Consider the following 23,536-nt stretch of genomic DNA (forward strand, 5'->3'; position numbering starts at 1 on the left):
GGGAGATGCAGGAGACGTTGGTTTGATCACTGGGTCAGGAAGATCCCCTGTAGTAGAAAATGGCAGCCCACTCCTGTATCTTGCCTGGAAAATTCTATGGACAGAGGAGCTGGGCGGGTTACAGTCCAGGCGGTTGCAAAGAGCTGGACACAACTGAGCATGTATGCAGCAGGAAATGATTTTCAGACTTATGGACTCCCCTGCTTCTCTGTGCCCTGGAGAGGGACCTGCCAGAAACACCGCTGGGAGGAGCTCTGACAGTCTGGGGTGTGCATGTGCAGACTAACCTGGAGTAGTTTGGGTATAGATGTAGCAACATTGTCCTTCACCAAGATGTTTCTAAACACAGAAGGTTGTTGACTCTGTGACTTGTGAGCTGCTCTAGTTGTGAGTGAGGGTTGACTTGATTTTAATTGACTTGTTCAATGGAAATTTTTGAAACACTGCTATATTTGAACAGTCAGAACCCAGGTAGCCTCCATAGTTTTCAAAATATTTTCTCAAGCATCATTTCATTTGATATTCATGATAAATCTGTGGGCTGGAGCAAAACATTTGTGGAAAAAACTTAGGCTCAGAAAGGTAAGGTAACTTGCTCAAGGTCACACAGCTAGTAGGTGGCGTTGGCAGGGCTGAGGTTTGAATCCTGGTTGCTTTTCTGAGAATATTGCTTTACTTCACATTTTATCTTAGGTTCATAAAATAAAACACATTTAAGTTGGGTAATTCATGGCACAAATATGATAGTTGGCTCAATAATAATGTTTGTTGAGTGTCTGTAATTCAGAGAGTTGGGGAATGAGCTACTGTAATTGGATGGCATAGGTTCTGCCCTCAGGGAGCTTTATTTGAAACATCTGAAGCAGTACATTTATAGATAACAGAGGCATGTTATCCTCAGACAGACTAGATGCATCAGTGTTTATGGATGCTGAGAAAATGACAGAGTTCTTCATAGAAGGCTTTTTGAAAGAGAGAGAGTTTTTGAATCAGATCCTGAAGGACATGTGCGAGGCTAAGGGAGGGGGACTTCAGTGGGTGCAGAAGCATGGTGGTGAGAAAGCTGTAGAGAGTCAACTGCAGTTTGGTGGAGCATTAAGGAACGACTGAACACTTGTTCATTATTTATTGAACATCTACCCTGCAGAAGGCGGGGCTTCCCTGGTGACTCAGTGGTAAAGAATCCACCTGCCAACGCAGGAAATGAGGATTCGGTCCTTGGGTCTGGAAGATCCCCTGGAGAAGGGAATGGCTACCCATTCTGGTATTCTTGCCTGGGAAATCCCACGGACAGAGGAACCTGGCGGGCTACAGTCCCTGGGGTCACAAAAGTGTCATACAGGACTTAGCAACTAAACAACAACAGTAACCCTGCAGAAGACACTGTGTAGTGCTGGGTTTACAGAGATGTGCAAAAGAGACATGGTCCCTGCCTTCATATATTTAAACTTTGGTGGAGGGAAGAAAGACTAATTACTGACCGTTGGTAATAAAATAATCACAGGGCTGTTTTAGATTGTGATCGTATAGTACAATTGACTGATCAGGGAAAGGAGTACTGTGCAAAGGCTGTGGAGTATTGAGAAACTAGAAAAAGGCCTCTGTCCTGGAGTTGAGAGACTGAAGGGGTGAATTATGGTATGAGATGAGGCTGGGAGATGACATGGGCTTGATCTGCTTTGGGTCTTTATTCTTAGAACCGTGGGAACAATATGAAGGATTTTAAGCAGGAATGACATGATCAAAGCTTCCTTTTATTTTATTATCTTAGTTCCCAGATCAAGGACTGAACCTGTGCCCCTTGTGATGTCAGTGACCAGTCCCAACCACTGGACCACGAGGGGAGTCCCCAAGTCTTTCTTTTAAAAAGGTCACTTTGGGTGCAATGTGAGGAATGTTTTGGAGAGAGACTAATAGCTGATATAGCTATTTTATATATATATATATATATATATATATATATATCCAGGCTTACAGATGATGGTGGTTTGGTGCAGGGTAGGAGCAGTACAAGTGGGAAAAATTGGATAGTTTCCGTAGAGATTTCAGTTCAGTCCAGTTCAGTCACTCAGTCGTGTCCGACTCTGCGACCCCACGAATCGCAGCATGCCAGGCCTCCCTGTCCATCACACCAACTCCCAGAGTTCATTCAAACTCATGTCCATTGAGTCAGTGATGCCATCCAGCCATCTCATCCTCTGTCGTCCCCTGCTCCTCCTGCCCCCAATCCCTCCCAGCATCAGAGTCTTTTCCAATGAGTCAACTCTTCGCACGAGGTGGCCAAAGTATTGGAGTTTCAGCTTTAGCATTAGTCCTTCCAATGAACACCCAGGACTGATCTCCTTTAGAATGGATTAGCTGGATCTCCTTGCAGTCCAAGGGACTCTCAAGAGTCTTCTCCAACACCACAGTTTAAAAGCATCAATTCTTTGGCGCTCAGCTTTCTTCACAGTCCAACTCTCACATCCATACATGACTACTGGAAAAACCACAGCCTTGACTAGACGGACCTTAGTTGGCAAAGTAATAACTTTGCTTTTGAATATGCTGTCTAGGTTGGTCATAACTTTCCTTCCAAGGAGTAAGCGTCTTTTAATTTCATGGCTACAACGTAGAGATTTAGGAGATTAAATTTACAGAACTTGGTGATATATTAGATAATGGAGAAGCACATGGTAAGGATAGATTCTGATGCAATGAGTTGGATGATGGAGATGGCCACTGAGACAGGGAACCTTAAGAAGGGACCCAGTTTGGGGAAGATGATGAAATCAGCTTTGGATATCAGTTAGGCTGGGTGTGTGGGTCAAGAACTCAAGGAAAGAACTGAGCTGGAATTATGTGTAGGTCATTGGCTTGTAAATGACATGGGAAGCTCTGGGCATGGATGAGTTTTCCCAGAAAGAGCATTAAATGAGGAAGGAAGGACCAAGCTGTGAAGATATTTAGTGGCCAGGTGGAAGAGAACTAGCCAGCCCAGGAGCAGCTGGAGAGGTGAGAAGAAAGCCTAGAGATGATTGTGTGTGATGTCATTGAGGTAGAGTAAAAATAGATAAAAAGAGAGAGGTATCTTCAAGTTTATTTCGAGACCCATTTCCCCATCAGCACTCCAAAATCTATCACAGGGTAGCTGTGGCCCTCTAGATCAAGAGGCACTTCTGTAGTGCACTGTTTCAAGGTACAGTTATTTATTTTTCTATTGCTGTGACAGATTGCAGTGGGTATGTGTTTTCTGCCTGGAACAATAACCTCCTTTCCTTTCTCCTACGTCATTGCGCTTTTGGCTGTCACTGTGTTCTGTTGCAAATCTGAGCTCATTTAATCCCACAGAGTACTAAGAGTATCTGGTCTCAGTGGCTGTGTAATTCTACTCCAGACACCCCAGCTTCATTTGCCAGCTGGGATCTCCAAAGGAGCTCGCTGCACACAGTTCAACACTAAAACTTAGTTAGCTGGTGAAATATGTCTGAAGAGCTCACTGGTGGAATATTCCACGTTAGGCCCGCTTCCATTCTCTCTCTGGCATCTCTCTCTTTTCAGGATGGCTGTAGCTCCTCCAAGTTACTGCTTTGTGGCCTTCCCGCCACGTGCAAAGGACGGTCTGGTGGTATTTGGGAAAAATTCAGCTCGGCCCAGGGATGAAGTCCAAGAGGTTGTGTATTTCTCAGCTGCTGATCATGAACCTGAGAGCAAGGTTGAGGTAAGTCACGTGTTACTGGCTCTCCATTAACATGTATTTTCTTTCTCTGGCTTTGCCCAGCACCTTGACTTGTTAATGTGGAAACCCATTTACCCACAGAACTTTCTTGTGGGTTCTGTTGATTCCTCTTTCCATTCTTGTTTGTTTGTAGCCTTAAAAACCTGGGTCCAAAGAGAATTCATTGCAATGGCACATGTTTTATAATTAAGTAAACTATTTACCCACTCCAGAGTCAAATCTGTGAAACAAAATATATTCAGAGAAGTCTAGCTTCTACCTTTGTATCATTTCTCTATTTCCCTTTTCTTCTATAGGTAATAATGTTTTGGAAGTTTGGGGATTATCCTTCCATTTAAAAATTTGCATGTATATGTAGCAAACACACTCACATATATATATGCATATCTGTCCCAGTTCCTTTCTTCCTTCATTAGATGAATGGTAGCATGCTATATATACTTTTTTCCACTTTGAATTTTTCAACTGAAACTGTTTTGCAAGTCATTCCATCTGGAGTGACCATCTTCATTCCTCATTTAGAACTGTGTAGTGTTTCATTCTATGAATGTAATCATAGTTTAATCAGTCTCATATTGATAGACACTTGGATTGTTTTACATTCTTTTGCTATTACAAATAGTGCTGGTGTGCATAATAGCCTTCTACACCTGTCACAGTGTCTGGTCTTGGTTTATATATTTTTATCATGTTAAAAAATTATCCATCAATTCTTATTTTGAGTGCTTAAGAACCTGTTCAGTCAATATTTTGGGGGATAGGTGCCTAGAAATGGGATTTCTGAGTCACAGGGTATATAAGCATGTGGTTTTGTTACGCCTGCTTGCTCAGTCGCTCAGTCATGTCCAGCACTTTGTGACCCCATGGTGTGTAGCCCATGAGGCTTCTCTGTCCATGGGATTATCCCAGCAAGAATGCTGGAGTGGGTTGCCATTTCCTCCTCCAGAGGATCTTTCCGACCCAGGGGTTGAACTCACGTCTACTGAGTCTCCTGCATTGGCAGGAGGATTCTTTACCACTGAGTCACCTGGGAAGCCCATGTGATTTTGTTATATATTGTTAAATTTCTTTCTATGGGTGGTGTGCCATTTTACATTCCCACCAGCAATGTAAGACAATGCCAGTTTGTCCATATTCCCAGAGTGTGCTGTCAGACTTTCATGATGGCTATTTTTTAAAATTAATTTATTTATTTTAATTGGAGGCTAATTACTTTACGATATTGTGGTGGCTTTTGCCATACATTGACCTGAATCAGCCACGGGTGTACCTGTGTCCCCCATCCTGAACTCTGCTCCCACCTCCCTCCCCATCCCACCCCTCTGGTTTTCCCAGTGCACTGGCTTTGAATGTCCTGTTTCATGCATCGAACTTGGACTGGTGATCTGTTTCACATATGGTAATATACATGTTTCAATGCTATTCTCTCAAATCATCATGATGGCTATTTTATGTTAATTTTACATTCTACTTTTCAAACTAAATTCTTTTATTTATTGTGTCAGCTTTTATTATTGATTGCTTTGATTTTCCAGCTATGTTATTATAAAACCTGCAAATATGGATAATTTAATTGTCCTTACATCTCTTCTTTTCTCGTCTGTTTGGCTTATGGCTTGGATTCAGTATTAATAACAATGGAGAAAGTGGGTATCTTTGCCTTGTTCCTGACCTAAGTGGGGCAGCCTCTAGTGCTTCCATATTAAGTAAGATGCTGGCTTTGGAATGGAGATTCATATCATCTTGTCATGTTAGAAAGTGTACATCAGTTCATACTTCGAATGCTTTTAAAAAACCCTGAGAAACAGGTGTTACATTTTGTTAAAGATCAGGAGATAATCAGGAGCTAATCCCCTATTTGTTTGTTTTTTACTTTCTATTTAATGATAAATTGAACTATCTTTGCATTCATGGAATAAACTTCTTGGTTATGGTATAGTTAGTTGTATGTGTTTAAATGGTAATTGTTGAAGGATGAAGAATTTAGAGGAAAAAAATTGGGGGCTAATAAATTAACAATCTCTTGCCACTGACATGATCTCCTTTGGTGTTTTATAGTTTACAAAATAAACCAATTTTTCTGGTGATTGTGCATTTTATATGGGTATTCATCCATGTGTATTTCATTTTCTCATCTGAATCTCTGTTTCAGCCTTTTAAAAGCACCAGAGAGCAATAGCACTCTACAAGGAGCTGGTTATGCTCGGTGAATTCAGCAGGAGCACTGAGATGAATGGGCAGAGTCGAGAAGGTCATGGCTGCAGTCTGTGGTTGGGGCAGTGGCAGACTGTCTCCCACAGGACTTTGGCCAGAACCACTTGCCTCTGATGTTGCACCACTAACTTGGTTCAGGCTCCTAAACTGCAGTGGGACTTTCCTTTCATATGGGCAGAGAAGAGTGCTAGGTTCTCTGATGCTCATGGTAGGTTTTCAATGGGTCTTCATTAATGATTGAATGTCCATGCTGTTTAGATCTGAATGTTTTTGTTTCTGGGACAGTGGGGACTGGATATGGATAAAGTTGGCTTAGTTTGAGTTGTTACTGACCTTCCCTGGCTGCCTTCCCTACATGTTTCTTTTTCCCAGAGAGTCATGCACACTGGAACACTTTGGTTTTCATGTTGGCAGATTTCCTGAAGATGTCTCTAACAAATCCCGTTCCACATGTCCTTCACACAGTGTGCTGGACACACCTCCATGGAGTGGGGGTGATTATCCCCCCGACCCCTGCCATGAATCTTCATGAGGCTTTTTGGTGGCATCAGGCAGTGAAACCTGATGGAGGTGGTGCTGTTGACCTCCAGGGCTGGGTCAAAACGATCTGACTTCTGCTTGTCTCCCTCCTTTGGGACTCTAGCCCTAAGTTCCCAGGCACCATGCTGGGAGGAACCCAGCAGATACCATGCGGTAGGGCCCCCATGGAAAATCTGCAACCAGTGTCAACTGCCAGATATGTTTAGTGAATGCCCTTTCAGTGATTCCAGACCTCAGACTCCATGGAATAGACTCACCATCCCTTCTGTGCCCTGTCCAAATTCCTGATGCATCAAATTCATGAACATAATAAATGATTGTTTTATATCACTAAATTTGGGGGTCATTTTTTAGTAGCCATAGTAAGTACAGTTCAGTTCAGTTCAGTTCAGTCCAGTCAGTCAGTCATGTCCGACTCTTTGCAACCCCATGAATCGCAGCACGCCAGGCCTCCCTGTCCATCACCAACTCCCCGAGTTCACTCAGACTCACGTCCATCAAGTCAGTGATGCCATCCAGCCATCTCATCCTCTGTCGTCCCCTTCTCCTCCTGCCCCCAATCCCTCCCAGCATCAGGGTCTTTCCAGTGAGTCAACTCTTCGCATGAGGTGGCCAAAGTACTGGAGTTTCAGCTTTAGCATCATTCCTTCCAAAGAACACCCAGGGCTGATCTTTCGAATGCAAAACCTTTTATAAGAAAAACTGAAATAAATATTTTAGAAAAATTAATTTTCTTTTTTGGGACATAGATTAAATGACTCTATATGTTTTGTTCTCATGGTTACAATCATTTTAGGAAATAGACTAGATTCCTTTCACTAGTTATGAGACATTATGCTCAAATACACCATGTATTTATGGTGTACACCTCAAATACACCATAAATTATGTCCCCTTGCCTGGTAACTAAGCACAGTTTGATACATACCAGAGGTAGTTGCTAGGCAGCCTGACCTTTTTTCTGAGTTGCATGTCTGTGTTCTGAGTTGCCTTGGCATGTTTTCACATCCGTATGCTGCAGGTAAAATAACTTCACAGGTCAAAAACCAAATTCACTGTTCCCATTTCATTTGCTTCTCTTCCTCTGACAGCTCTGTTGTCTGTCATAGAGTTTATTCTAGAAACCAGAAGCAAGCGTTGACCCATGTTTTCCAACTCACCTGTGGATGCACAGGGACAGCGGTCACTGAGTCTGGTTGCTTCCTTGCCTGTGTCCCCGTCTGCTCATCACTCCCAGTCCATTCACACCCACCCCCATCTCCTTTCTGCTTTGATCTGCTTAGTCGTGCCCAGGTCTCTTTCCCCTGAATTCTGTTCCCTGCAGGGTCACTGGACTTTTCTTTCCAGATCACAGCTTTGTCATGGCCTCGTTTAAAAATGTTGGATTGTGGTTTATAAGATGAGAATCCAGGCTGATTGGTATGCCATTCAGAACTCTTCCTGCCTGGCATCCTGTTCACTTTTCTTTCTTTTAAATTAATAGCCATTTTTAAAGCAGTTTTAGGTTTGTGGAAAAATGAGTGTAAGTACAGAGTGTTCTCATATAATCCCTCACCACCCCTGCTGCCTGCCTCCCAGTTTCCCCTATTATTAACATTTTGCCTTAATATCTTTTACAGTGGATGAGCCTGTATTGATACATTATTATTAACCCAGTCAATAGTTTATTAAAGTTCACTCTTGGTGTTGTGAATTCTCTGGGGTTTGACAATGTCTAATACCATGTATCCATCTATCATACAGGGTATTTTGAGTGCCCTAAAAATCCTCTATGTTCTAGCTAGTCATCTCTCCCTTCCCCTAACCCCTGGAAACCCCTTATCTTTTCACTGTCTTCATAGTTTTCCCTTTTATAGAAGGTTATATAGTTGGAATCATATAGTCTGTAGCCTTTTTGGATTGGCTGACTTAGTGATAGACATTGAAGATTCACTGATGTCTCTTCCAAGCTTGATAGAATGTTTCTTTTTTGCTCTGAATAATAATCCATTGCCTGGATATACCACGATTTATTTTTCCATTCACCTATTGAAGGACATCTTGGTGGAATCCAAGTTTGGGCAATTTTGAATAAAGTTGCTGTAAAATTTGTGTGCAGGTTTTATGTGCACATAAATTTTTAAACTCATTTGGGTAAAAGTACTTTTTAATGTAATTTTATATTTTGAATAAGTGATAAAATGATTTGGTTCAAAGATTTAATAATATTAAAAAGGTTTACAGTAAGCAGCCTTAATCTCTTCCTCCTATCTATTAAAATTCCCATCTTACGTAATCCTTTTTTTTCTTGCTCATCTTTTCATCTTTTATGCAAATGCAAATAAATATGTATATGCAGCCTTTTCTTTTTTCATGAAAGTAGCACGTTATATACACTATTCTGAGACTTGATTTTTTTTTTAACATACAATTTCTAGTTTGCAGTTGGCTTTCTTTTGTTTAGTAACATTTTCTAAAGAGTTTTCTATAGCTAAAAGCTTTCTAAAGAGTTTTCTACAGCTGAACATAGAAATAGAGATTATTATTCTTTTACAGCTGATAGTAAGTAGTCTATGGTGGAGATATTCCATAATTTAATCAGTTCTCTATTGGTGAATGCTTGGACTTTTGGCTGGTCTGGAAAGTACAGCCGTGAAGAACATTGTACACAAGCCTTTCTGTACATGGGCATGTATGGTCATTGAACACACTTCCACACGCAGGGTCACTAGGTCATAGGATACTTTCTTTTTTGGTAATAACTGACCTCTGTTGCTGCTGCTGCTGCTGCTTCTACTGCTAAGTCGCTTCAGTCGTGTCCGACTCTGTGCAACCGCAGAGACGGCAGCCCACCAGGCTCCCCAGTCCCTGGGATTCTCCAGGCAAGAACACTGGAGTGGGTTGCCATTGCCTTCTCCAATGCATGAAAGTGAAAAGTGAAAGTGAAGTTGCTCAGTTGTGTCTGACTCTTCGGGACCCCATGGACTGCAGCCTATGAGGCTCCTCCATCCATGGGATTTTCCAGGCAAGAGTACTGGAGTCGGGTGCCATTGCCTTCTCCGGACCTCTGTTAGGGTTGTACAATTTCCTGCTTACTTTTTTAATATTCACTCTTAGTTTTCCTTTTCTAGCTTATACAGTAGGCGTCAGCTGCACTGAGCTGCTTCTTGAACGAACAGCACACTTTCGTTTCTGTGTTCTTTTGCTCTATCCTTTGCTGAGTCTCTCCTTCCCCTCCCATCTCGTCCTCTACTTGGTAGACTCCTATGCGTTCTTCAAGGCACCAGCGCCAATATCCCCCTTCTCCCTTTAGCCTGTCACCCTTCTGTGAATGTGTAGCATGTTAAGTGTCTTTTTCTTTTATAAATTAATTGAAATTCATAGTCACCTGAAACCAGGGGAATGAATTCTGGCTTAGGAGGCAGGGGCCTGTGTTCTAGTCCTGCCTTCTGCATTTACTGCGTCTTGGACCTTTGAGCCTCTGAGACTCAGTTTCATCATTTGCCAGACAGAGATCACAGCATCCCCCACCCCGCCTTCTTGTAAAGCATGTGTGAGCTAACACGAGAAAGCACTTCGTAAACTCCAAGGAGAACACTGCAGAGAGAGATTTTTCTTTTTTTTTTTCAGGTTTTTTTGTTGTTGGTTTTTAAAAAATTAATTTATTTTTAATTGAAGGATAATTGCTTTACAGAATTTTGTTCAGTTCAGTTCAGTCACTCAGTTGTGTTCTACTCTTTGCGACCCCATGAATTGCAGCATGCCAGGCCTCCCTGTCCATCACCAACTCCAGGAGTTCACTCAGACTCACGTCCATCGAGTCCGTGATGCCATCCAGCCATCTCATCCTCTGTCGTCCCCTTCTCCTCCTGCCCCCAATCTCTCCCAGTATCAGAGTCTTTTCCAATGAGTCAGCTCTTCGCATGAGGTGGCCAAAGTACTGGAGTTTCAGCTTTAGCATCATTCCTTGCAAAGAACACCCAAGGTTGATCTCCTTCAGAATGGACTGGTTGGATCTCCTTACAGTCCAAGGGACTCTCAAGAGTCTTCTCCAACAACACAGTTCAAAAGCATCAATTCTTCAGCGCTCAGCCTTCTTCACAGTCCAACTCTCACATCCATACGTGACTACTGGAAAAACCATAGCCTTGACTAGACAGACCTTAGTCAGCAAAGTAATGTCTTTGCTTTTGAATATAGTGTCTAGGTTGGTCATAACTTTTCTTCCAAGGAGTAAGCGTCTTTTAATTTCATGGCTGCGATCACCATCTGCAGTGATTTTGGAGCCCCCAAAAATAAAGTCTGACACTGTTTCCACTGTTTCCCCATCTATTTCTCATGAAGTGATGGGACCGGATGCCATGATCTTAGTTTTCTGAATGTTGAGCATTAAGCCAACTTTTTCACTCTCCTCTTTCACTTTCATCAAGAGGCTTTTTATTTTTTATTTTTTTTAAAGAGGCTTTTTAGTTCCTCTTCACTTTCTGCCATAAGGTGGTGTCATCTGCATATCTGAGGTTAATGATATTTCTCCCGGCAATCTTGATTCCAGCTTGTGTTTCTTCCAGTCCAGCGTTTCTCATGAAGTACTCTGCATATAAGTTAAACATCAACATGAGTCAGCTATGTCCCCTCCATCTTGAAGCTCCCTCCCATCTCTCTCCCCCTTCCACCCCTCTAGGTTGTTACAGAGTCCCTGTTTGAGTTCCCTGAGTCATACATCAAATTCCCATTTGTTGTTTAGTCGCTTCCTTCGTGTCCAACTCTTGTGACCCCATACACTGTAGCCACCAGGCTTCTCTGTCCATGGATAGGATTCTCCAGAGAAGAATACTGGAGTGGGTTGCCATTTCCTTCTCCAAAATTTCCATTGACAATCTGCTTTACATTTGGTAATGTAAGTTTCCATATTACTCTTTTCATACATCTCACCCTCTCCTTCCTGTCCTCCCCCGCCATGGCCGTAAGTCTGTTCTCTGTGTCTGTCTCTCCATTGGTGCCCTGCAAATAATTTCGTCAGTACTATCTTTCTAGATTCCATATATATTATGATATTTATCTTTCTCTTTCTGACTTATTTCACTGTATATAATAAGCTCTAGGTTTATCCACCTCATCAGAACTGACTCAAATTCATTCCTTTTTATGGCTGAGTAATATTCCATTGCTTATATGTACCGTAGCTTTTTTATCCATCGATGGACATCTAGGTTGCGTCCATGTTCTAGCTATTATAAGTAGTGCTGCAATAAACATTGGGGATACATGTGTCTTTTTCAATTTTGGTTTCCTCATGGTATATGCCTAGTAGTGGGATTGTTGGGTCATATGGTGGTATGGTTCTTGTAAAGCACATGTGAGCTGACACGAGAAAGCACTTTGTAAACTCGAAGGAGAACACTGTGCAGAGAGAGATTTTTCTTTTTCTGTTTTTAAAAAAAGAATCAGATAGTGCTGAGAGATTCTGTGACTCCAGGTCTCAGTTCCCAAACTCCTCATTTGTAGCATGTGCTAAATCTGCTTTTCAAACTTACTCTGTGTCTTTAATTCCCATACAGTTACACCTGTCTCCATCCCCTGTTCTTGTCCCAAGTACAGAATGACGGGTTCTTTTCTACCGGGCTTTTGAGCTACAATAACTATAATGTAACTTTCATAATAGTCTTCATTAGCATACAGAAAATTTTAATTTTGAAGACTGAGAACTTCTCATACAAACTCTTCTATTACTCAGCCTTTTCATGACATTTTAAACATTGTCTGCAGTTTCCCTAGAAATCTCATGTGAGTGTTGCAGTCCCTGAAGCCCGTTTTCTGAGAATCATCCTGTGGAGAAGGTCATTCTGATTACTCATTGCTGCCCACCCGCCCACACTTCCAGCTGGGCCGTCTTCCCAGGTGGGCTTGCCTTTAGTTCATGCCCTTACCCACCCTTCCCTTCATCCTGCCCTCAGTCTGTCCCTCTGTCCACCTATCCATCTCTCATCTACTGTTTCTCCAGTTCACTCTACTTGAGATGGAGGAATAAAAAATGGGGTCCTCCAGCACTGAATTCCTCAGTTTTGAAAATTACACTGGGCATTTTGTTCAGCTGCACAGTTGGCAGATTGGAGCATTTTATTTTGTGCTGTTTAGTCTTTCTTCTGCAGATGCTGGGTTTTTAACAACTCCCATTTTGGTTGCAGAGTAGGATGGGTAAGTTCAGTTCAGTTGCTCAGTTGTGTCCGACTCTTTGCGACCCCATGGACTGCAGCATGCCAGGCCTCCCTGTCCATCACCAACTCCCAGAGTTTACCCAAACTCATGTCCATTGAGTCGGTGATGCCATCCAGCGATCTCATCATTTGTCATCCCCTGCTCCTGCCCTCAATCTTTCCCAGCCTCAGGGTCTTTTCAAATGAGTTAGCTCTTCGCATGAGGTGGCCAAAGTATTGGAGTTTCAGTTTCAACATCAGTCCTTCCAATGAACACCCAGGACTGATCTCCTTTAGGATGGACTGGTTGGATCTCCTTGCAGTCCAAGGGACTCTCAAAAGTCTTCTCCAACACCACAGTTCAAAAGCAGCAATTCTTCTGTACTCAGCTTTCTTTTTAGTCCAACTCGCACATCCATACCTGACTACTGGAAAAACCATAGCCTTGACTAGATGGACCTTTGTTGACAAAGTAATGTTTCTGCTTTTTAATATGCTGTCTAGGTTGGTCGCAACTTTCCTTCCAAGGAGTAAGTATCTTTTAATTTCATCGCTGCAGTCACCATCTGCAGTGATTTTGGAGCCCAAAATCACCGTTTCCCCATTTATTTGCCATGAGTGATGGGACTGGATGCCATGATCTTAGTTTTCTGAATGTTGAGCTTTAAGCCAACTTTTTCACTCTCCTCTTTCACTTTTCTCAAGAGCCTCTTTAGTTCTTCATTTTCTGCCATAAGGGTGGTGTCATCTGCATATCTGAGGTTATTGACATCTCTCCCGGCAATCTTGATTCCAGCTTTTGCTTCCTCTAGCCCAGCGTTTCTCATGATGTACTCTGCATATAAGTTAAATAAGCAGAGTGACAATATACAGCCTTGACGTACTTCTTTTCCTATTTGGAACCAGTCTGTTGTTCCATGTCCAGTTTTAACTGTTGCTTCCTGACCTGCATACAGGTTTCTCAAGAGGTAGGTCAGGTGGTCTAGTGTTCCCATCTCTTTAAGAATTTTCCACAGTTTATTGTGATCCACACAATCAAAGGCTTTGACATAGTCAATACAGCAGAAATAGATGTTTTTCTGGAACTCTCTTGCTTTTTTGATGATCCAGAGGATGTTAACAATTCAATCTCTGGTTCCTCTGCCTTTTCTAAACCTAGCTTGAACATCAAGGAGTTCACGGTTCACGTATTGCTGAAGCCTGGCTTGGAGAATTTTGAGCATTATTTTACTAGCGTGCGAGATGAGTGCAATTGTGCAGTCGTTTGAGCGTTCTTTGGCATTGCCTCTCTTTGGGATTGGGATGAAAACTGACCTTTTCCAGTCCTGTGGCTACTGCTGAGTTTTGCTGGCATATTGAGTACAGCACAGCATCATCTTTTAGGATTTGAAGTAGCTCAACTGGAATTTCATCACCTCCACTAGCTTTGTTCGTAGTGATGCTTTCTAAGGCCCACTTGACTTCACATTCCAGGATGTCTGGCTCTAGGTGAGTTATCACATCATCGTGATTATCTGGGTCGTGAAGATCTTTTTTGTACAGTTCTTCTGTGTATTTTTGCCACCTCTTCTTAATATCTTCTGCTTCTGTTAGGTCCCTCCCATTTCTGTCCTTTATCGAGCCCATCTTTGCATGAAATGTTCCCTCGTATCAGTAATTTTCTTGAAGAGATCTCTAGTCTTTCCCATTCTTTTGTTTTCCTCTATTTCTTTACATTGATCGCTGAGGAAGGCTTTCTTACCTCTCTGTGCTATTCTTTGGAACTCTGCATTCAAATAGATATATCTTTGCTTTTCTCTGCTTTTCACTTCTCTTCTTTTCACAGCTATTTATAAGGCCTCCTCAGACAGCCATTTTGCTTTTTTGCATTTCTTTTTCTTGGGGATGGTGTTGATCCCTGTCTCCTGTACAGTGTCACGAACCTCCATCCATAGTTCATCAGGCACTCTGTCTATCAGATCTAGTCCGTTAAATCTATTTCTCACTTCCACTATATAATCATAAGGGATTTGATTTAGGTCATACCTGAATGGTGTAGTGGTTTTCCCCACTTTCTTCAATTTAAGTCTGAGTTTGGTAATAAGGAGTTCATGATCTGAGCTACAGTCAGCTCCCGGTCTTGTTTTTGCTGACTGTATAGAGCTTCTCCATCTTTGGCTGCAAAGGATATAATCAATCTGATTTCGGTGTTGACCATCTGGTGATGTCCATGTGCAGAGTCTTCTCTTAAGTTGTTGGAAGAGGGTGTTTGCTATGACCAGTGTGTTCTCTTGGCAAAACTCTGTTAACCTTTGCTTCATTCTGTACTCCAATGCCAAATTTGCCTGTTACTCCAGGTGTTTCTTGACTTTGTACTTTTGCATTTCAGTCCCCTATAATGAAAAGGACATCTTTTTTGGGTGTTAATTCTAAAAGTTCTTGTAGGTCTTCATAGAACTGTTCACCTTCAGCTTTTTCAGCGTTACTGGTTGGGGCATAGACTTGGATCACCGTGATATTGAACAGAAATCATTCTTTCGTTTTTAAGATTGCATCCAAATCAAGTACTGCATTTCGGGCTCTTTTGTTGACTATGATGGCTAGTCCATTTCTTCTAAGGGATTCTTGCTCACAGTAGTAGATATAATGGTCATCTGATTTAAATTCACCCATTGCAGTCCGTCTTAGTTTGCCGATTCCTAGAATGTTGACATTCCCTCTTGCCATCTCCTGTTTGATCACTTCCAGCTTGCCTTGATTCATGGACCTAACATTCCAGGTTACTATGCAATATTGCTCTTTATAGCACGGGACCTGATGGATAAGTATGTATCTATTTTTGAAGGCCTCTGAGTCCTGAGGATGCTATGCACTGTGCCTAGGGCCCTGTGGGTAGAGGTGCTGAGGAAGCAAGACGAATGACTTCCTGGATCATGATGTTCTGTCTGTGCATGGGTGCATTTGTGTGTGGATGTGGAATGGGTTTAGGTCTATTGTAAATGGTTAAGCCTTCTATTTAAGAAAGAAAGGATACAATATTATAATATTCTCCTGGAAAAGACAATGGGTTTCAACTAAAGTTTTCATTATCTATACTTGGTGCCCAAGAGAGTCATTATACCATAACTTATGGAGACAGAATTCTTGATAGCCAAGTCAGGTTTGATACATAATTGCTTTTTGAAAGATTCTCTTATTATTATATAATAAATCTCTCCTCCATTTTTGCCTCCTTTAGACTTCATTATTTCTTTTTTTAGAAAGTTATTTTAAATATTTTTTTCCCACTACATGAAATTCTGTGTGAGATTAGTATCCTCAGTCAGTTTATACAACTTTCACAATTTGGGGTAGATTTTTGGTAGATACTTTTTTCCTCCTTTCTTCCCAAAGAAAATATTTGCAAGAACAGAAAATTACCAATTAATGGTAGCTGGTGGCGTTATTAGTAACATTGTCCATGTCCATGTCCATGTCCGTGGTGGGGCAGGGAGTGGGTTCTGAATGTTAATTCTGAAGATTATCCCTTACCACAGGGGAGTACAGTCATTCTGGAATCTGAAATCTGAGCAGACCCATGGTCACTAAGTAGATTGTATGCTTTTCTTCCTATCATTTTTCCTGTTTTCATCCCTTCAGCCCCAGAGGCAGGGATTCCCAGCCTCCTGTGGAGTCAGAGCATCTCCCTGGCCCCATGGGAGAGTGGCTTGGCCTTGCATCCCCTTTCCCAAGCCTGTTTCTGAACCCTTTGCATTGTCCATCCTTAAAGATCTTGCAGCTTCAGGGAGGTAAAAAAGAGCTCTTCTAAAGTATACCCAGCATCTTCTTTTGTCTTTGTTTAGACTCCTATAAGCCTTAATGGCACATTTCCCGAAACTAGTCTAGTTGCAGACAAGAAGACACTGGGATTAAAAACATTAAAAAACAACCTCAATGAGAATCTCAATACTGCTTTAGAGTCACAGGTTTTCTGAAACTAAACCTATTTTCCTAAAGCATCCCATTTTCCCCTACCTTTCTTTCTCCTCCTAAGAAGTCTGGCTGACTCATCAACTCATTTCACAGTGGTTTTCGCTGGTGGTGCCAGGGTTGTGTTCACCATCTGAGTACAGTAGGAAAGGCACAATGGTTGCATTGCAGTAAGTGAAATGTCTATTGTGTGAGTGTCTCTATTCTCCTTTCATTGGGTGATATCCAGAAATAGTGTGTGCAGGAATGTGCAAGGGTTAGGCGACAGCATGACGCTGATTTTGCTTTTTCATTTTGGACACTATCACACAAAATAATAAAGGGCTTGCCCTGCAGAAGAATTGTCTTTTGTCTTTGTCTCCGGGGCCTTGTCAAGGTTTATCTTTCTATCCTCCAACCTGGTATGTGTCCCCAGGAGCCACCTGAGAGCGACGAGCTCAGTACAGGTAATGCCTTTCAAACTTCAGTGATTAGCATTAGGCAGTGCTGACAGTTCTTTTTTAAGTTTGTGTTTCAATTTCTTGGCTGTGCCTTGCAACCTGTGGGATCTTAGTTCCCTGACCAGGGATTGAACCTGTGCCCCTTGCGTTGAAATTGCTGAGTCATAATCACTGGACTGCCAGGGAAGTCTCAAAGCTGACATTTAGGAGTATGACTCACCCCTCATCCCCCACCCCTCTTCCGGGCTTGTTGTGTGGTCTTAGCACCCAGAAGTCATGCTAGCTGACAGATTTGTTTTACTAAAGACTGGGTGGGCCTGGCCATGGGGCAACAAGACAAATTGCTCCCCTTTTTGTGCAAGCCCCTTGAACAGCTTAATTCCCAGAGCTGAGGCCAGAACTATATATACCCCATAAAGACTGATCTTTTGAGTGGTGAACATTTTCTTTTTCCTTTTTTCCTAACAGAAATCTGGCTGGAAATTTTCACTTTAGAACAAAGGTGTTTTTTTTTTTCTTTAAATGCTGAAAGATTTCAGGTGCTTTTGGATTTTTCCCCTCAGAGAAACCTTCTCTGCTACTTCAAACCCCACTTCTTCTCTGCCTCGTTAATGACGTGGCAGTTGTGTTGGTGAATCTTGTTTCAGAAAATGACTGCCTGCAGAGTTCAGATTCTAGATGGCTGACTGAAGTTTAACTCATTACATTGTGTGTAAATGTTCCTTATTTGTGAGATTTGCTCCCAAACTGGGACTTTTAAGTAACTAATCTCTGTGAAACAAATGTTTCTTCCTCCCAGACCTGGGTGTGATTAGTCAGGTTTCAAACCCAGTGAGCTGTGTGAATTGCAGCCACAGAGGGGCCCTTGGTAAGCCAGACTTCAGTGGTCCATGACAAAGATGCCCTGAGGGTGTGTGTTACAGGCTCGCTTGGGCTTCCCTGGTGGCACAGGGTTCCATCCCTGAGTTGGAAAGATCCCCTGGAGAAGGAAATGGGAACCGACTCCTGTCTTCTTGCCTGGAGAATCCCAAGGACAGAGGAGCCTGGCGGGCTACAGTCTATGGGGTCACAAAGAGTTGGACGTGACCGAGCAACTGAACGCACACACATAAGACTGGGGTGCTCACACACCAGCTCCCCCTCACTGGCTGCCCTGTGTCCTGTGCGGGGATCTAGGGATCAGCATTCAGCCTGGTGCTTGAAAGGGGCTGATTTAGCTTCTGTGTCTAGTTGGGGATCTCCTTGCTTCCTCACGATTCCAGTTTAGGTGTGAGAAGTGTCAAGTTGGCTGCATGTATTTTGAACTCCCACGAAGACCATATGGTCTTTTGGATTCAGTGTTCAGCACTTTCATCAGTCAGTACTTACACTTTTGCAGTCCTGTGACTCAGTGCTATCACAGCTCCCCTAAGAGGTAGAGTGGAGGACCTCCCTGAACTGGGAACACATTTTTGACATCCCCACCTTTTTCTTCTCATTCTCTTTATTCTGTGTGGAATACCTCAATGTCTGGCTCAGTTTGCAAGGTCAACTCAAATGCCACCCACTTGATAAAACCTCTGCCCACTTGGATGTGTTTCCTTGCCTCTGAACCTCAATTATGCTCCCTCTGACCTTTGTTACCTATTCATTCGTTCATTTATTGATGCCTGCTATGTACTAGATTTGGGATCTAGCCCTCTTTCATTTCTGTATCTCTCATGGAGCTTACATTCTAGCCTGTGGAAATAGCATACATAAACAGCACATGCAGTACGTAAGTCAGTTATATAGTATTTTGGAAGGGTTAAAACGGAGTGGAATGGGAAAAGGAAAAGGAATAGCAGGATTGGGTTGATCAGAAGTGCAAAGGCTTCCCTCATACCTCAGCTGGTCAAGAATCCGCCTACAATGCAGGAGACCCCAGTTTGATTCCTGGATCAGGAAGATCCCCTGGAGAAGGTATAGGCTTCCCACTTCAGTATTCTTGGGCTTCCCTTGTGGCTCAGCTGGTAAAGAATCTACCTGCAATGTGGGAGACCTGGGTTCAATCCCTGGGTTAGGAAGATCCCCTGGAGAAGGGAAAGGCTACCCATTCCAGTATTCTAGCCTGGAGAATTCCATGGACAGTATAGTCCATGGGGCCACAAAGAATTGGACATGACTGGGGACTTTCACTTTTCATAGGTGGGAGGAGGGGGAGATGCAGTGCCTGTTAAGCAGACACACCTTAAGTTGGCTGGTGGTCGTGGTCATTTGTGTGTGTGCCTTCTCCTTTGCCAACTGAAGGGACAGGGACTGGGCCCCTCACTGACTTATCTGCCGGCAGCACTTCGCACAAGATGCCTTGTGTGTGGTTGGTGCTCTGTAGATAATTGATGAAATGGGAATGAAGGTGTAATCATGAATTTGAGGACAAATAAATAAGCTCATTTCCTATTTTTGCTTTTTTCCTGTCCTTAAAAAAAATTTATGATAAATCTGTGCTTAGGAAGTTGAGATTCCGTCCCTATTTAGTTAGTCTTTTCAAGACAGAATTTGTCACTCGACCTCAGTGGGTACAGGGGTTTTGGGAAGTGTTGATCAATGTCTGGACTGCTTTTTGCATGAAATAAGACAATTCTAACATATATACCTCAATTCCATGTAGAAGAGCACAGAGGATCATAGTTTGTTTAGTGCTTTGGCCAGTTTTTGTTGTCAAAGGATCATTTTTTTTTAAAAATAAATAACCATAGGGAACTGAATAGGGGAAAACATTTCAAGAGTATATTTTATTATCAGTTTGCCATGAAAAACTCAAGGGTCTCTTGACAACCTCTGAGTTTAGCTTTCAGTTTACAAATAGTTATCAAGTGAAATAACATTATCCCAGGGCAGAGCAATACCTAATGTGGATTGTGAAGATACAGATGTCACGTGAACAGTGAGTGTGCATTTCAGCTCTTACCTGGGGTTTAGCGATTATGGAAAATCAATGCAGAATAGCTTTCTGGGCTGCATTCAGAAATATAACTGGGTGTTGAATCAAAAAAAGAGATCTAAGGCTGCAGTTGATCCAGTGCTTTCAGATGCCCAGTTTAAAATGTAAATGGATGCTGCGGCTGATAGAGTTCTCCCCTGACAGCTAAAAAGCCCTGTATAATTTAAAGCCCTGAGTTCCGCAGCCTTCTTGGGAAGAGGGTGTCATAGATACTAGAATATCAGTGTCAGGAGGCCCCGTGGCCAGCCTAGTTTAGTGCTTTTCCTGCTGCTCCAGTAGAGTCTCCTAGGGGCCCAGTGTGGGGAGGGGAAGGCTCTGAGTGCTTTCCAGGCTGCTGTGTCTACTTGGAAAGGAATGAGCTAATCTAGATAAAGCTATTTCTTTCCAAGTATTTTTAGCCTCAGGATCCTTCCTCCATGCAAACTTTTACCCAAAAGCATAAAGACAATAGAACTGGTCAAAGTGTATTGAGGTGAATGGAAAAACAGGCATGGGACTGGAGGAGGTAAGACACAGCTCTAAGTGGCGTGTACCACAGTTGTAAAAGGAGTTCAAAAAACGCCTTTCTGGGACGGTGTCCTCATGGGCTTAGTATGGGGATCAAATGGGGCAGACTGGGAAGCATAGTGGATAAGAGAGTGTACGTTTAATGCATTAGTGAAATGTGAAGTATCACTATGTTTTTATCTTTTGTACCACTAGAGCAATCATGTAGGTTGTCAAACTATGTTCTAAGGAGCTGAGGAACATTGCAGGAAGCTTAAGGGACCTCTGTTCTGCAGACAAAGCATCTTCCTTTTTATCTGCTTTCTGTGTTAGGCATCTAAGTAGAATTTCCTTTACGGATAGAGCTCTATAACTTTTACAGAGTTTGAAAACCACTAATCTAGAAGGAGTTTTGCAAATTAGTAGGTATGCTTGTTTGAAATGCTGGTGGCCATCTATGCCTTTTAAAATGACCAGATACAGAATATTCAGGGCAGAGACCAGCTCAATACCTGGTACATGAAAATAGACTGCCACTATAGATGTCTTCATTATGCGCTGATTGGCTTGAACTAAAGAGACTGGAAACTGAGTGAGTGGCAAGACTGAAACTCACTGTGGAAACCTTTGAGCTGCTTCGAGATGTGTGGTGTCTTTTAAGTCTGGGTGTTCCCAAGGCCTTTTATTTCTCGGCTCTGTTTGTAGTGGATGTGGTGGTTTAATGGAAGTACCAAGGTGAAAACTAAGTGGTACCTGACAGATAATGGCCCTTTCTTTCTTCTGTCTTCATTTTTTAGTGCACTTACATTTCAATCAACCAAGTTCCCAGGACCCATGCAATTGTGATAAGCAGACCTGCGTGGCTTTGGGGGGCAGAAATGGGAGCCAATGAACATGGAGTGTGCATAGCCAATGAAGCCGTCAATGCCAGAGAACCAGCTGCTGAGACAGAAGCCTTACTGGGGATGGATCTGGTCAGGTACTGCATGGTGGCTCTTAGAGGCAACCGCTCAAACAGGTTGGGGTGGGGATGGGCTTTCTCTCTCTCAAACCTCATACTTTGTTATGCAGTCCTTCCAAAGAAGACTTACGCCTTTTGATGTAAATTTGGAGGTGGTGGAAAAAAGAGTAGATTACAATGGAATATTATTCAGAAATAAAAAAAAATCAAGTGCTGATACCTGCTATACTTGAAAACATTATATTAAGTAAAAGAAGCCAGACACAAAAGGTCACATATTCTATGATTCTAGTTACACGAAATACCTAGAATAGGCAAATTCACTGAAGCAGAAAGTGATCTCTTGGGGTTGGAGTGGGGGATAGACAGGGATTCCTAATAGGTATGGGGCTTCTTTTTGGGGTGTTAGAAATGTTTTAAACTTAGATTATGGTGATAGTTGCACAGCTTTATGAAGATACTAAAGATCATTCAATGACACTTTTAAATGGGTCAATTTTATGGTCTTTGAAATATAATATATAAAAGTAAATAGAAAAAATATATATAAAACACATAAAATATAAAGGAAGAAAGAACAGAAACTGCTTCCCTCCTTTCCCCTCTATGTCTCTGTCCTCTTTTCTCTCTTTTTCTCCCCTCCCAGCCACAGGGTAATGCATTCACGTTTAATGCGTTAGTGAAGCGCGGAGGCGGACGTGTAAGCTTGGCAAGAAGGAGGTCTCCGCTGGCTTGTTTACTGATGTGTCACAAGCACTAGGGCCGTGTCCCTGGTGTGCAGCGGCTGATCAGTGGCCAAGTTTGGAAAGAATGACTACAGTAGAAAGTGGCAGGAATGAAATGACATTCTGAAGTAGTTTCTTTTTTTCCTGAAATAGTGAAATGCAAGGGACTCATGGTATGGTTGAAGGGGGACTGGGCTGGGAGCTGGAGGTCTTGGTTTTCAGTGTGCAAACACCATTAGTATCTGTGCCCATCATTTGTTCAGTGTGAGTCCTGAATTGGATGACCTCTAGAGCTTCCCAAAGGGGACATCCTACAAAAAGGAATGGAGGTTTTTACATTTTATAGGTTTTGCAGGGAGAAATTTTATATCTACACAAAGACGTCTGTGGCCCATAGCTTCTTTCACCTGGTGGACAGGTCAGTTTGTGACACTTTTTGATGCCATGTTGCCTTTATGCCTTCCTCACCCTTCCCTACTATTCCTGGTTATTATTAACTGAGAAGGAGCAGGTCCCCTGAGCTGGAGAAAAGAGGGAAAAAGCCTCATATTTATAATGAGTTCTCTCTTGATCAACAGAGTGCAATGGAGAGAATAACAAAGTTTCAGAGTATGTTTTGACAGTTGTCCCAGTAGTTTTACCTCCCTGTTTAAGAGAAATCCTGAAAATGAAGAGTTAGCAGTGGAAAATAATGCCCCTTTTATGTCTCATTTACAACCTTGCATTTTGAGTTATCATTGTCTTCATGGAGGGGATTAATGGAACTGGCAAATATCACCATTTAAACAGTTGATTTCTAAGGAATGACAGAAGAGAATGGTTTTTTTCTTTCTTCAATGCTTCTGACGTATCTTTTCAAGTTCATTAACCTATAAGACAACCAGAGTTATTGAATATGTGCTTTGTGTTAGACTCTGTAGGCACATAAAGAAGTTCAGACACTTCAAAGAGATCTTAGTCTGTTTGCAGGGAGAGGACAGAAAATTGAGCAATGCAAGATTTTAGGCCAATTTAAGATGACAGGAGGAGAAATGTTTCTTAAGGCAATTGGAGATTTTTAGCCACCTAAATGGCACAGAATCCCAGGCTCTCAGCAAACGCTGCTAGATGTTCAGAGATGATAATGGGCTGCATCCGTTTAGCAATGCTTCAAGGAGATGCATTTCACCTGGGTCTAGAAGGCCCAGGGATGTAGACAGAGAAGATATATTTAGCACGTAATTGAGGTTGTGATAGTTACCAAGGTCTGGGACAGTAACACATGTTGGGAGTAGATGACAGGGTAAGTTTAATTGTAGTCATTTAGCTTCAACTCCTTTCCTGGCCACCCATGACCAGCTATTACAATACAAAGACAGGTGGGTGAAGA

At 42.3% G+C, this 23,536-nt stretch overlaps 1 protein-coding gene across 1 annotated transcript in view; it reads left to right on the forward strand.

The window, feature by feature from the left end:
• Positions 1–3,541: 3,541 nt before the first annotated feature.
• Positions 3,542–23,536, forward strand: part of SCRN1 (secernin 1) — a 39,811-nt gene continuing 19,816 nt past the window's right edge. The window contains exons 1-2 of the mRNA XM_052638972.1: positions 3,542–3,700; positions 21,279–21,460. Of these exons, the coding sequence (XP_052494932.1) occupies positions 3,542–3,700; positions 21,279–21,460 (341 nt within the window). The remainder of the gene's footprint in view (positions 3,701–21,278; positions 21,461–23,536) is intronic.

Source organism: Budorcas taxicolor, chromosome 4 (genome assembly GCF_023091745.1).
Source record: "Budorcas taxicolor isolate Tak-1 chromosome 4, Takin1.1, whole genome shotgun sequence".
NCBI classification, from domain to species: domain Eukaryota; kingdom Metazoa; phylum Chordata; class Mammalia; order Artiodactyla; family Bovidae; genus Budorcas; species Budorcas taxicolor.